The sequence below is a fragment of the Bubalus kerabau genome, chromosome 17 (genome assembly GCF_029407905.1).
Source record: "Bubalus kerabau isolate K-KA32 ecotype Philippines breed swamp buffalo chromosome 17, PCC_UOA_SB_1v2, whole genome shotgun sequence".
Taxonomy (NCBI): domain Eukaryota; kingdom Metazoa; phylum Chordata; class Mammalia; order Artiodactyla; family Bovidae; genus Bubalus; species Bubalus kerabau.
In genome coordinates this window covers 19,843,804-19,859,345 of record NC_073640.1, presented here as the reverse complement: position 1 = coordinate 19,859,345, position 15,542 = coordinate 19,843,804, and the positions used below count along the sequence as shown (strand labels likewise).

General features: G+C 38.5%; 1 protein-coding gene across 1 annotated transcript in view; it reads right to left on the bottom strand.

The window, feature by feature from the left end:
- The window catches only part of LONP2 (lon peptidase 2, peroxisomal), an 88,038-nt gene that overhangs the window by 26,481 nt on the left and 46,015 nt on the right, over positions 1-15,542 (bottom strand). The window contains exons 10-11 of the mRNA XM_055553129.1: positions 13,915-14,041; positions 10,367-10,500 (exon numbers count right to left, since the gene is read on the bottom strand). Coding sequence (XP_055409104.1) covers positions 10,367-10,500; positions 13,915-14,041 — 261 coding nt within the window. The remainder of the gene's footprint in view (positions 1-10,366; positions 10,501-13,914; positions 14,042-15,542) is intronic.

Below are 15,542 nucleotides of genomic sequence, written 5' to 3'. Positions count from 1 at the left end.
CCAGGTAATAACCTGGGCTTGTGACTTGTCTCTGAGTGAAGGGCAGTCTAGTGAGGCTGAGCCCTTTGTCTGTGGAACAGAACGCTGTCTCCGGGTGGGTAGTGTCAGAACTGAGTTGAATTCGTGGACCCAGTTGGTGTCCCCGAACTGTCAGCGCGGGAAAGCACCCACACATGCACTGGACTCGGGTCTGGAACCCTTTTCAGCTCACAGCCACGTTAGCGAGCCTGGAGGCACATCCGCCTTGAGCTGAACCTCCGCTGGCTACAGCTTGATGAGAACCTCACAAGAGGTCTCAAGCCAGAACTGCCCAGCTAAACTGCTCCTGTGTGCCAGACCCACAGACACAGTGAGATGACAAATGTTTGCTAACTTCTGGGGCACTAAGTACAACTTTTGCCTTACCAAGTTTTGGAGGAATCTGTCACACAGCACTGAACAATGTAAAAATCCAAAAGATAAAGGGACAGATCCCATTTGGACAGAAGACTGTTCCAAGAAGTCAAAGACAAAAGAACTTAGCGAAAAGTTACACAAAGCTCAGAAGTTACTTCCTGAAGACATTATTATACATAGTGTTTTCATACGGAGAAGGCAATGGCACCCCACTCCAGTACTTTTGCCTAGAAAATCCCATGGACGGAGGAGCCTGGTGGGCTGCAGTCCATGGGGTCGCTAGAGTCTGACACGACTGAGCGACTTCACTTTCACTTTTCGCTTTCATGCATTGGAGAAGGAAATGGCAACCCACTCCAGTGTTCTTGCCTGGAGAATCCCGGGTACGGGGGAGCCTGGTGGGCTGCCGTCTCTGGGGTCGCACAGAGTCGGACACACGACTGAAGCGACTTAGCAGCAGCAGCAGCAGTGTTTTCATAAATAAAAGAAACCAATGACATTAGACAAGAGAATGGATATGCTTCAGATTTGGAGATGACAAGTAGTTGGGGAAAAAGAGCTGAAAAAGAATCAAAGGGAGACTTGTTTCTCCTGCAGGAACAGCTTCCTGTTTTGGTTACAAAGGAGCCACGCTTAAAATAACCACTGTGAAGTATGCTGAGGGCTTGAGAAGTCAATGCCAGGAAGCCACAACAAAGAGCTGAAAGCAGCTCGACAGAAGAGGATTCCTTCGGAGGAAAGGACCCAAGAAAGGCTAAGGGAAAAGCCACCCTAGCAGATGAGTGGGATGTGCGGCAAGGAAGGCCCGTCGGAATGACGCTCTTCCCCGGCATCTCCTCCCGCCCCCGCCTGCCCTGGCACAGAGCAGACCCGCTGCTGCAGGCAGGAGGACCCCTCTCCCTCAGCCAGCACACTCCTGCCAACGGCCGAGAGTGCAGACACCTAGGAGAATTAAAACTAAAGAAGGCAGAAAACAGTGCCATAAACTTTGAATATTTTATTTTGACGCATTTTTAAATGTGAAGTCGCCTAGAAAGGATATCAAAAATTAAGGATATTGTTATCTGCCTGCTTCCACTATATTCCATTGATTTCACTGTCCTACATATGGCAAACGAATCAGAGAACCAATACATGTTGAAATGCAACTCAGTCAAACTGCGATCCAGACTGAACTAGAGAAAACTGTCGTAGAGATCTACGGTCTAGCCAACCCGATGTTTTGTGGTCAGCAAGGGGCCCAGGGCATCTATCATGAGGGGATAGGCATGTTTTCACTGACATTAAATCCTATTGCTTCTGACTCATACCACCCAACCACTTAACCCTTTTTCCAAACTACAGCTTCTGTTTTCCTATGGACTGGGAAGTAGATGGCTAAGGTTATAAAGATGTGTCTGTTAACAGTTAAAAAGGCAAGGCTTAGTCTTTACTGGGGAATTTTGTGAAGGGACTTACAAATTCAATCAAGAGTCAAATTAGACAGCTTACTGAGAATCCTACTCAACTGAGATTTTACAGCCATCAATCAAGTGGCCCAAATGTACAAAACAAAAGCTAAAGAGACTGGCAATTCTTCACAGGCTTTTTCTCCTGATCCCTTTGTCTAGCACCACCATTTCTTTTTTTTTTTTTTTTTTTTTTTTTCTGTTTGTTTACTTTGCCTTCAACTATTTTTATTTTTTTTTTTTTTTTTTTTTTTTTTAATTTTATTTTATTTTTAAACTTTACATAACTGTATTAGATTTGCCAAATATCAAAATGAATCCGCCACAGGTATACATGTGTTCCCCATCCTGAACCCTCCTCCCTCCTCCCTCCCCATTCCATCCCTCTGGGTCGTCCCAGTGCACCAGCCCCAAGCATCCAGTATCGTGCATCGAACCTGGACTGGCAACTCATTTCATACATGATATTTACATGTTTCAATGCCATTCTCCCAAATCTTCCCACCCTCTCCCTCTCCCACAGAGTCCATAAGACTGTTCTATACATCAGTGTCTCTTTTGCTGTCTCGTACACAGGGTTATTGTTACCATCTTTCTAAATTCCATATATATGCGTTAGTATACTGTATTGGTGTTTTTCTTTCTGGCTTACTTCACTCTGTATAATAGGCTCCAGTTTCATCCACCTCATTAGAACTGATTCAAATGTATTCTTTTTAATGGCTGAATAATACTCCATTGTGTATATGTACCACAGCTTTCTTATCCATTCATCTGCTGATGGACATCTAGGTTGCTTCCATGTCCTGGCTATTATAAACAGTGCTGCGATGAACATTGGGGTACTCGTGTCTCTTTCCCTTCTGGTTTTCTCAGTGTGTATGCCCAGCAGTGGGATTGCTGGATCATAAGGCATGTCTATTTCCAGTTTTTTAAGGAATCTCCACACTGTTCTCCATAGTGGCTGTACTAGTTTGCATTCCCACCAACAGTGTAAGAGGGTTCCCTTTTCTCCACACCCTCTCCAGCATTTATTACTTGTAGACTTTTGGATTGCAGCCATTCTGACTGGTGTGAAATGGTACCTCATAGTGGTTTTGATTTGCATTTCTCTGATAATGAGTGATGTTGAGCATCTTTTCATGTGTTTGTTAGCCATCTTTATGTCTTCTTTGGAGAAATGTCTATTTAGTTCTTTGGCCCATTTTTTGATTGGGTCATTTATTTTTCTGGAGTTGAGCTGTAGGAGTTGCTTGTATATTCTCGAGATTAGTTGTTTGTCAGTTGCTTCATTTGCTATTATCTTCTCCCATTCTGAAGGCTGTCTTTTCACCTTGCTAATAGTTTCCTTTGATGTGCAGAAGCTTTTAAGGTTAATTAGGTCCCATTTGTTTATTTTTGCTTTTATTTCCAATATTCTGGGAGGTGGGTCATAGAGGATCCTGCTGTGATGTATGTCAGAGAGTGTTTTGCCTATGTTCTCCTCTAGGAGTTTTATAGTTTCTGGTCTTACGTTTAGATCTTTAATCCATTTTGAGTTTATTTTTGTGTATGGTGTTAGAAAGTGTTCTAGTTTCATTCTTTTACAAGTGGTTGACCAGAGTTCCCAGCACCACTTGTTAAAGAGATTGTCTTTAATCCATTGTATATTCTTGCCTCCTTTGTCGAAGATAAGGTGTCCATATGTGCGTGGATTTATCTCTGGGCTTTCTATTTTGTTCCATTGATCTATATTTCTGTCTTTGTGCCAGTACCATACTGTCTTGATAACTGTGGCTTTGTAGTAGAGCCTGAAGTCAGGTAGGTTGATTCCTCCAGTTCCATTCTTCTTTCTCAAGATCGCTTTGGCTATTCGAGGTTTTTTGTTTTTCCATACAAATTGTGAAATTATTTGTTCTAGCTCTCTGAAGAATGCTGTTGGTAGCTTGATAGGGATTGCATTGAATCTATAGATTGCTTTGGGTAGTATACTCATTTTCACTACATTGATTCTTCCAATCCATGAACATGGTATATTTCTCCATCTGTTAGTGTCCTCTTTGATTTCTTTCACCAGTGTTTTATAGTTTTCTATATATAGGTCTTTAGATTCTTTAGGTAGATATATTCCTAAGTATTTTATTCTTTCCGTTGCAATGGTGAATGGAATTGTTTCCTTAATTTCTCTTTCTGTTTTCTCATTATTAGTGTATAGGAATGCAAGGGATTTCTGTGTGTTGATTTTATATCCTGCAACTTTACTATAGTCATTGATTAGTTCTAGTAATTTTCTGGTGGAGTCTTTAGGGTTTTCTATGTAGAGGATCATGTCATCTGCAAACAGTGAGAGCTTTACTTCTTCTTTTCCAATTTGGATTCCTTTTATTTCTTTTTCTGCTCTGATTGCTGTGGCCAAAACTTCCAAAACTATGTTGAATAGTAATGGTGAAAGTGGGCACCCTTGTCTTGTTCCTGACTTTAGAGGAAATGCTTTCAATTTTTCACCATTGAGGATAATGTTTGCTGTGGGTTTGTCATATATAGCTTTGATTATGTTGAGGTAGGTTCCTTCTATTCCTGCTTTCTGGAGAGTTTTGATCATAAATGGATGTTGAATTTTGTCAAAGGCTTTCTCTGCATCTATTGAGATAATCATATGGTTTTTATTTTTCAATTTGTTAATGTGGTGTATTACATTGATTGATTTGCGGATATTGAAGAATCCTTGCATCCCTGGGATAAAGCCCACTTGGTCATGGTGTATGATCTTTTTAATGTGTTGTTGGATTCTGATTGCTAGAATTTTGTTAAGGATTTTTGCATCTATGTTCATCAGTGATATTGGCCTGTAGTTTTCTTTTTTTGTGGGATCTTTGTCAGGTTTTGGTATTAGGGTGATGGTGGCCTCATAGAATGAGTTTGGAAGTTTACCATCCTCTGCAATTTTCTGGAAGAGTTTGAGCAGGATAGGTGTTAGCTCTTCTCTAAATTTTTGGTAGAATTCAGCTGTGAAGCCGTCTGGACCTGGGCTTTTGTTTGCTGGAAGATTTTTGATTACAGTTTCAATTTCCGTGCTTGTGATGGGTCTGTTAAGATTTTCTATTTCTTCCTGATCGAGTTTTGGAAAGTTGTACTTTTCTAAGAATTTGTCCATTTCTTCCACGTTGTCCATTTTATTGGCATATAATTGTTGATAGTAGTCTCTTATGATCCTTTGTATTTCTGTGTTGTCTGTTGTGATCTCTCCATTTTCATTTCTAATTTTATTGATTTGATTTTTCTCCCTTTGTTTCTTGATGAGTCTGGCTAATGGTTTGTCAATTTTATTTATCCTTTCAAAGAACCAGCTTTTGGTTTTGTTGATTTTTGCTATGGTCTCTTTTGTTTCTTTTGCATTTATTTCTGCTCTAATTTTTAAGATTTCTTTCCTTCTACTAACCCTGGGGTTCTTCATTTCTTCCTTTTCTAGTTGCTTTAGGTGTAGAGTTAGGTTATTTATTTGACTTTTTTCTTGTTTCTTGAGGTGTGCCTGTATTGCTATGAACTTTCCCCTTAGGACTGCTTTTACCGTGTCCCACAGGTTTTGGGTTGTTGTGTTTTCATTTTCATTCGTTTCTATGCAAATTTTGATTTCTTTTTTGATTTCTTCTGTGATTTGTTGGTTATTCAGCAGCGTGTTGTTCAGCCTCCATATGTTGGATTTTTTAATAGTTTTTCTCCTGTAATTGAGATCTAATCTTACTGCATTGTGGTCAGAAAAGATGCTTGGAATGATTTCTATTTTTTTGAATTTACCAAGGCTAGCTTTATGGCCCAGGATGTGATCTATCCTGGAGAAGGTTCCATGTAGCACCACCATTTCTTTTCAACGTTCTCCTAGAGGTCCCTACTAGTTCACTAGGAAAGAACTGAAATAAAAGCTATAATGATCAGAAAAGAAAAAGTAAAAACGGACATTATTTGCATTTGTGATAGCTGATGGTATATGTAGGGCTTCCCTGGTGGCTCAGACGGTAAAGAATCTGCCTGTATTGCGGGATACCTGGGTTAGATCCCTGAGTTGGGACGGTCCCCTGGAGGAGGGCATGGCAACCCACTCTAGCATCTTTGCCTGGAGAATCCCCATGGACAGAAGAGTCTGGTGGGCTACAGTCCATGGGGTTGCAAAGAGTCGGACACGACTGAGTGAAAATTAAAAAAAATCAGTGTTTCAATTTGGCAAGTCTGCTGGATACAAGTCAATATAGTATTCTCATAGAGTAACCATAAGAATTAGAAAATTAAAAATATTATCTACAATAATATACACACATAACACATACAAACAAGATCAATTAACTAGGAATATATCTAAAGAAAAAATATGCAAAAGCTCACCACTACAACTATTAAAACACTTAAAAACATTTATTAAGACTTAAATAAATGAAGCTAATCATGAATTAGAAGACTTGCTAATATCAAATTATCAATTCTCCCCAAACTGATTTATAGATGCAATCACAATCAAAATATCAGAAGGTGTTATTTAGCCTCCAATTAAAATAAATAAATTTTAAAAAAAGGTGTCATTTATTTAGTGATTTACTGGTACAGAGTCACCAAGCTGATTCTAAAATTAATCCAGATATTTGATGAACCTACATACAATAGCCAAAGCAATCTTGAAGAAAAACAAAGCTGGAGGATTTACACTACTAGGCATCAAGACCAACTGAGATATAGTCATTCTTGAAACCAAGTATGATGCCAACACTGGAAATTTCATCTCAGGCCCAAAGTACCCATCTACTTACCGTAAGTCAGCTAGTTTAATTCATTTTTCCTTTATGTGTTTATCTGAGATCTCCATAACATAACCACATACATACTGCCTGAAGTGACATTTTAAAGTTTATCCATAACAACATCTAACACACCTCCTGTTAAATCTGTTCATTTCATCTGTCTTTTTTTTCATCTAATCAATTTTTCAGATGACTTCTCTGAGAATAGTTAAGAAACTAACATCTTGAGGCACATTAAGTTTAATGTCGCTTCTCCAATAAATACCACACTTTCCAAAAAAAATTTAGAATGCTCCATATTCTGAGAAACTTCATAAGCATTGGTTATAACTTGAATCCTTAGCTGGAGATAATTTTTGAGGAAGAAAATCTTATAGGTATTAAATGAACATATATGGTAAAAGAGTATTTCAACAAATAGACCTAAGCTAACAAATGGACCTTTACAGAGAAACCTCCAAACTGCAAAACTGAATACATGGGATATCTGTGTCCTAGGCTAAAAGGCAGGCAAAAGTAGAATAAAACTGTAACCACAAACTTTTATCTTTCGATCCAACTAATATCGCAGAAAGGAAAAGGGCAATTTAGAATACACTAGTAACATACCAAAAAACACAGGCAGTGCTGCTCTCGTGAAATAATTCCCATACTTTATAGGTAAGTGACCGACATCATAAATATTCCTCCACTAATACAAATCAATTTGGAATCTCACTTGCCTTTTAAATTCTATTATTTGTTCTGTTTAACTGCCAGTTAAGACCTCACAAATACAAAGACAACTGTTCACAGACCAGTATTTCTGGGCCTACTCCAGAAAGTTTGTTCGATATGCTGGAGGTTTCTGCCTGTTTTTAAAGCTTGTGGCCTGAAATTACTTTTCTTCCTGGCAGTAACTCTAACACCAGCAATATTTTTAACATTAAAAATAACTCCCTCACTGAATTACTCGAAATTTCTAAAACAACTTTATACTCTAATTTTATATAAAACAATTTTATACTCTAATTTTAAATAATTCAATTTCTTAATGAGAAACTTTCAGTTACTAAGCTAGCTCCATTTGAACTTGAAAACCTGACATGAAAACCTGAAAGAGATTTTTTTTTGACAGAAAATTTTCTTTTGGCTTGGTTAAGGTCATAAACATCAATTTAGAATATCTTATAATTATTTTACTAAAATCTGGAGGAAAGTCACAACGTAAGACCCAGCTTGGAGTCTCGTATCTCCTAATAAGAAATACAATCAAAATCGTCGTCTCAAGAGAAAGTCCTTATCCTAATTATTCAATTGGACACGACTGAGCAACTTTCACTTTCACACTATGGGTGTCCTTGGTAGTATCTTAACCCAGATTTACTTAACTATGTATCATTTAGGATTTGTTCTGTCTGTGAATCACTGATTAAAAAAAAAAAAAAACAAATAAATGTTACCATGAAACACTGTATGTTCTCACATGGTTCACAAGCAGTTTGAATAAGTTCTTGAATATTTCTAGGTTATTTTTAAAAAGCTAATATGATCACAGACATTATTAGAAATATGCTAATAGATATAATAAGCATTGTGTAACTATGAAAAGCTTCTTTAAACATCAAGTCCCCATTGTTGTACAGGAGAAACCAACACAACATGTAAAGCAAGTATCCTCCAATTAAAAATAAATTAAAAAAATTAATACATACTTCTGAATTTATTATTATAAGTTCCAAAAGAAACCATCAAAATCCTAAACACAATTTTCCAATTGTGTTAAGTAGATAAACTCACTTAACTCTCTGCCTTTCTATTATATCACAAACAAGAATAAAAGGACATAGGCTCAGGTGCTGGAGGCCACAGCAAAAGAGAATGTTCTAAGAATTAGAAAGGGAAACTCAGGAGGATTTAGGCATTATATTCAGGAAGGGAAAAAAGAGAAAACTATCTCAGCTCTCCACTGTCACTGTCGGCTGCCAGTGATGCCATTCTTGACAGGCTATCAATCACCTAGAGTTCTTTTCAAAAATTCAGATTTCTGAGAATCTTCTGAACATGTGTTTATCTTTAAACTCCCCCCAACCAAATCCTATTAAAATGACAAGTAAGGGATAAAAAAAAAGGATAAACCCACAAAAAGAAAAAAGACAAGAGATGCTGACAACATTTTGGGTAACAGCAAGTAGATGGGCAAGAAGTAATAAACATCTGGCAGGCTAGAAAAAGTAGAAACTTCAATGTCTGTGAAGGAGGTAGGTGGGGGTGTGGGGTGGTTATCCACAAAATCCTACAAAGGCTCAGGAATTTGAGGTATCCCTGAAAATATGGGTGAGATGTGGGACTAAAGACAAAACATTTTTAAAACTGTGTAAGAAATAACTGATTTCCCAGGTGGCTCAGTGGTCTTAGTGAGAAAGACTGCCTGCAGTGCAGATTCGAGTTCAATCCCTGGGTTGGGAAGAATCCCTGGAGAAGGAGATGTATCCCTGCTCCAGCATTGTTGACTGGGAAATCTCACGAGCGGAGGAGCCTGGCAGGCTACAGTTCATGGCAGCACAAAAGAGTCGGACACGACTTAGTAACTAAACAACAACAAGAAACAATTACAGGTTAAGATCCCTATTCCTACTCTACATAACAAGGGCACTATCCCTTACCAACAAAAGGTGGCAGCTTTACTTTTGGGAGAAATGAACCAGCAAGGTTCTAGGCACAGTGCAAGCTGGGATGAAGCACATATGAGGAAGAGGAGGATTTGGGAAAGTCTATTTGTTGGATGGCATCACCTACTCAATGGACATGAGTTTGAGAAAACTCCAGGAGACAGTGAAGGACAGGGAAGTCTGGCGTGCTGCAGTTCATGGGGTCACAGAGTCAGACACAACTTAGCAAATGAACAACTCTTTGGATGATATTGCTGTTAAAGGCACTGTGTTTAGCAATAGAAGGAAAAGCAGGAATGATGCTTTACTAACTCTATTCCACTGAGCTTATCACAAATTATGGTTCTTCAGCCATATTCATCAAACTTCTGTCTAGAAAGAGCTATGGAAATGGTAGGACATCTAATAAATCTCTTTACTATGAAAGAATAAAGAGATTCTCTATTCAAGTCATGTTTGTTAAAGCAAATTTTGGCAATCATGCAGCAGCACGGTCTGTGGTAAGAAGTTAAAACATTTTAACTTAAATATCCATATTTCATTAATTCGAGGAATAGACCGCTTCCCTTTTTTTCCTTGTCACCACCTCCACAATTATTTTTCTAACAAAAAATAATTTAAATTATATCTTAATTGTGTACCTATCAAAGAAAATGTGTGAGAAAAACAAATGATGACACATGAAGCCATTCCAGAGAATAAATATCTGCCCTTGCAGTATTTGGACAACTAAGATTTTTTTTTCTTAACCGCTATAGGAACTTTCTATGCTGTAAATACTGAAAGACTTAACAATCTGGATCAGAAAGAAACAAGTGAACACCAGAAGCCAAACATAAAGTGTACCATCATTACAAGCTCGAGAAATATATCCCTAAGGCATTAATACTAAGTTATTATTCCTGCCAAAACTCTGCATTCTTTGTAGAAAAGAATCCTCTTGATACAGCAACCATTAGGTTTAACTTACACACTGATGCCTTTACCAGCGGAGGAGTACGTGCCATCGCTCCAAGGACCACCCCACGCCATCCCTCCACATCCAGCTTTGTTTCCATTCACTTCCAGCCACCGAGCCTGCGGGCGCCAGATCAAGGTCACCAACCTTCTCCCTCAGCCATGTCAGGACGGTCCAACTTGGCTTCTCTGTGCTGCCCCTCAGCCACCTTCACAGCAACAGCTCGGCAAATGGCCCCCAGCTTCCTGTCCAATGAGCGGACCCCTGCCTCTCTGGTGTACCTGTCATCAAAGGAAAAATATTTTAATTTTGGCTAAACATCACCTGTAAAAGCAGAATTAATGCAATTAACAACTATACCAAAGGAAGCATACATTTAAAAGTTTATTACAGTTTCTTGAGTATTAACAGCCTCATCTTTAAAAATTCCTCACTATTCTTATTTCTTAAAATATTTAGAAGTAATTCCAGCTACAACTTTTCCTTTTATATAGAGTATCTTGAACTATTACCCTATACTTAAAAATGAATTATTGGCTCTTCAATTTACAGCACCAAAGTAAATTTTGCGGCATATAAAATATCATTTACTCTTTGATATGTATAAAAGCTTTCTTACAATTTGTTGATTTAAGAAAATTCTGACAAATTTATTACATATGAAATACTGCTGAAAGAATCAGAAAAATAGATTTTTTTCCTAACTAAAGCAAAAAATAATTTGAGACAGAGAATGGAGTCTTTACCTGAAACTGTGCTAATTACCCCATTCGGTGTATTTTCATTGTAGAGACCTTCTAAAGAAAGAAATATGCTAATGATGCAAGCAGTGTGATTCAGTGGAAAAGGTTCTAGATGTGGTTAAGCAGAGCTGTCTTAAAAAACTTCCATGTTGGACTCAAATTCCATAAGCCACTTCATAATCCTTTATACAGTACAATCAATTTTGGCACCCAGCTTTGGGTGAGTTTGAACATACAACGTCAGCTACAGAATGCAGTTTTATCTGAAAAACTGCATCTCAATAGGCAGCCAAACACACAGTCAAGACTCTGGGAAGGCAGATTTTTTAAGTTCTGAAAAAAGACAAAATTCTTGGCTAAACACTCTATAAAGTAAAAAGTTTATTTCAATCAAAGGAATAGAAGGATACAGGAATAAAGTCCATATTATACACATGCATGTAATTTCAGTAAGAAAGAAAATAGGGAGGCACCTTAAAAATAAACCAACATGTAAAAACAAAAACCCAGCGTAGCTTCCTAGACAGCTATTTGATGAGCTCAGACGAAAAGGTCTGGACAAAAGATACAAGAGAAAGGCCTGAGGATGCTTTCAGAAGGATGGCGTGAACAAGCAGACATGGGACCAGGAAGTTCAGAATGAACTGGAGCTTGCCAAAAATAATAAGGACATCATCAACGAGATATTTTTTTTAGGTGTTTAGAACAATAACTGGCTAGGAACTAAGGCAGACAGTATAATATTAACCTCGACTAGAGGAAAGTAGACATTATCAACCACTGGTTTGGTTTAGCATTTTTAAACCAAAAGAGGAAGAAGCACCAATGTCAAGTAAGAATTGGTTAATGTTTCCCACCCACAACTAAATGATCATGAAGCTGCTAATTTTCAGAGGACATAAAACTAATGCACTGGATGATAATCAAGATGAAAAAAAAAGATCAATTTGCTGCAATGGTAGCTGAAACTAACATGGATATTAAAAAATATATAATTGTAAACTTCTACATTTGGGCTTTAAAAAATTCAACCCTATAAATATGGAATGAGACAGATCAAGTGAGTAAGAAATTCATATGAAAAAGAACTAAGGTGTCAGTAACTATATTTACAAGAGGCAAGAAGATAACCTAAAAAAGCTAAGACTCTGAGATACAGTCATAAAATAATAATAGAATAAGACTAGTGGTCTTTTTTTTTTAATTCCTTATCACTGTTTAGCTGCTAAGTCATGTCCAACTCTTTGTGATCCCATGGCCTGCCAGGCTCCTCTGTCCATGGGATTTCCCAGGCAAGAATACTGGAGTGGGTTGCCATTTCCTTCCCCACAGTGGTCTTCTTATACTATGAACTGTTTAGGCTACATCAGACATACTGAGTTCTACTCTGGGTGTTTATTTTAAAAGAACCACTGATATCAGAGGAATCATTCAGAAGAAGACTAATTGGCAAGGTGAAAAGTCTTGAAAGTGGGTCAAGAGGAATGGTAAGGAGAATAGGAATATTTAGCCTGAAGAAGAAAACTAGATGACTACTAAGACTCCTTCCACTCCTCCTAAACACTACGGGTCTATGACTACAACACAGGAAAAAAATGAAAAAACTATGTCCTAATTTGGGTAACTCATTACCTACCCAAAACTTGCCTGTAGTAGTAAATACCTGTGCTGTATCTATGAATAATAAAATTGCTCAGAGAAATTTCCTAATGTTCACAGCTTTTAACAGCTGATGTTTTGAGCTAACAAGTATATAAAAAAGAAATAGTTCTCCAGGCAACAACTGGCAAATACAAATAGTGATTACTCTTTGAGTCATTAGTATTTATATCCAGATAAGCTATGAATGGATATTTTTCTCTATATTCATATTTTACAGATGGGGAAGCAATCAAAAAAGGTTAAGTAAGTTACTTGTTGAAAAGTTACCCAGAAACATCAGGCGTATTATCTGGAATAATGATATTTTTGGAAGACTCTGGCCCAGAAATCACCTACTTTATTTCCCCTGGCATTATCCACATAGTAAATCACAAGTTAAGAAAAGGAACTCCCAGGTCAGATTGAGTCTTACTGTTTCATAAGTAAATTTAAACAGACTTCCAAATAGACTTTCATAAGAAGGCTGGATTAGATCAAAAAGCAGTCCGACTAGCCAAGCTCTAAGTCAAAGTTCAAAACAGAGGGAGGAAAAAAAACAAAAAACAAAAAACAGAGGGAGACTTCACTTCTCTTGAAAAAACTGCGGTTACTGGGCTGGGGCTGCATGAGGAGTCCTGGCAGCCTGACACTATTTGCCAGATGATGCAACAGACCTGCAATGCTGAGCCAGGAAAACTGTGAGAGGCTATTGTAGATAGAAATTCTCAACAGGATACATTTTCCATTCAAACATACAATCCATAAATTAGACTCAGCAGTACTCAACTCAGATAATTTATGTGCTGCTTGCTACAGGCTTAACCACTTGGTAGCTAACTTGGGAAAATACCTTCTCTGTTGTTCTGGCGTTAATTCCAAAGATAAAAACACTAAGGATTTTAAAAAATCTCTCAAAGAGAGGAAAAGAAAATCTGAACAACTTATAACAGACGTCTGAAAGGACCATCTCACTTCTTAGGAGACTTCAACTTTCAAGGTTCTGGGATATAAAAAGGTGTCTTGGTATTCTCTATGTATTTGGCTGTAAATTTATCAAACTAATCCCTTACATCGCTACTGTAGAAAAGCTGAGATTCTGGCTCCACTAAAGTCCTTAGTTAGCTATGAAGATACTCTAAAGGCTTTCCCTGTGACTTTCTGCCTAATACAGAGCCCTGTGTAAATCAACAGTTATGGAAATGCTTGCTGGGAATCTGCTGGAGAGGGAAATGGATGCTGTGAGTTGCCAGTGAAATAGGAATCTCCTTTTCAGATCTGAACATTACTGAAGCCCCAGGATGGCTGACTAACCTGGTGATGATGTCAAGAGTAGTAACCTGAGGGATCTGAATCTGCTGAGGAGTCAACCCATGCTGTTCCAGCTGCTTAGGGATCAAGTGCCTGTGGGCAATCTCTATCTTCTCCTCTTGTGTATACCCTGGAAAAGAAGTCATCGTGCTTTATGATTATTCACTTGGCTTCCATAGTCCCAGGCTTCATTAATAAATCCAACACAGGTGCAATGGGTCTTGGATTTAGAATGGATTTAAGTATGACTTCGACTAAGACTAGAATAAAATCTAATTGCCAATCAGTAACTGTTAAAATTTCCAACTTTTTCACAAACAAAACAGGCACTTACTAAATAAGCACAGTGTTTGAAAGTCTTTTGTTAAAATGGCATCTCTCACGTGTATACCTGTGGTGGATTCATTTTGATATATGGCAAAACCAATCAGATCACATCAGTCGCTCAGTCAGTTCCGACTCTTTGCAACCCCATGAATCGCAGCACACCAGGCCTCCCTGTCCATCACCAACTCCCGGAGTTCACCCAGACTCACATCCATCGAGTCATCCAGCCATCTCATCCTCTGTCGTCCCCTTCTCCTCCTGCCCCCAATCCCTCCCAGCATCAGAGTCTTCTCCAATGAGTCAACTCTTCGCATGAGGTGGCCAAAGTACTGGAGTTTCAGCTTTAGCATCATTCCTTCCAAAGATATCCCAGGGCTGATCTCCTTCAGAATGGACTGGTTGGATCTCCTTGCAGTCCAAGGGACTCTCAAGAGTCTTATCCAACACCACAGTTCAAAAGCATCAATTCTTCGGCGCTCAGCCTTCTTCACAGTCCAACTCTCACATCCATACATGACTACAGGAAAAACCATAGCCTTGGCTACACGAACCTTTGTTGGCAAAGTAATGTCTCTGCTTTTGAATATGCTATCTGGGTTGGTCATAACTTTCCTTCCAAGGAATAAGCGTCTTTTAATTTCATGGCTGCAGTCACCATCTGTAGTGATTTTGGAGCCCCAAAAAAGAAAGTCTGACACTGTTTCCACTGTTTCCCCATCTATTTCCCATGAAGTGATGGGACCGGATGCCATGATCTTCGTCTTCTGAATGTTGAGCTTTAAGCCAACTTCTTCACTCTCCACTTTCACTTTCATCAAGAGGCTTTTGAGTTCCTCTTCACTTTCTGCCACAAGGGTGGTGTCATCTGCATATCTGAGGTTATTGATATTTCTCCCAAAAATCTTGATTCCAGCTTTGGCTTCTTCCAGTCCAGCGTTTCTCATGATGTACTCTGCATAGAAGTTAAATAAACAGGGTGACAATATACAGCCTTGACGAATTCCTTTTCCTATTTGGAACTAGTCTATTGTTCCATGTCCAGTTCTAACTGTTGCTTCCTGACCTGCATACAAATTTCTCAAGAGGCAGATCAGGTGGTCTGGTATTCCCATCTCTTTCAGAATTTTCCACAGTTTATTGTGATCCACACACTCAAAGGCTTTGGCATAGTCAATAAAGCAGAAATAGATGTTTTTCTGGAACTCTCTTGCTTTTTCCATGATCCAGTGGATGTTGGCAATTTGATCTCTGGTTCCTCTGCCTTTTCTAAAACCAGCTTGAACATCAGGAAGTTCACGGTTCAC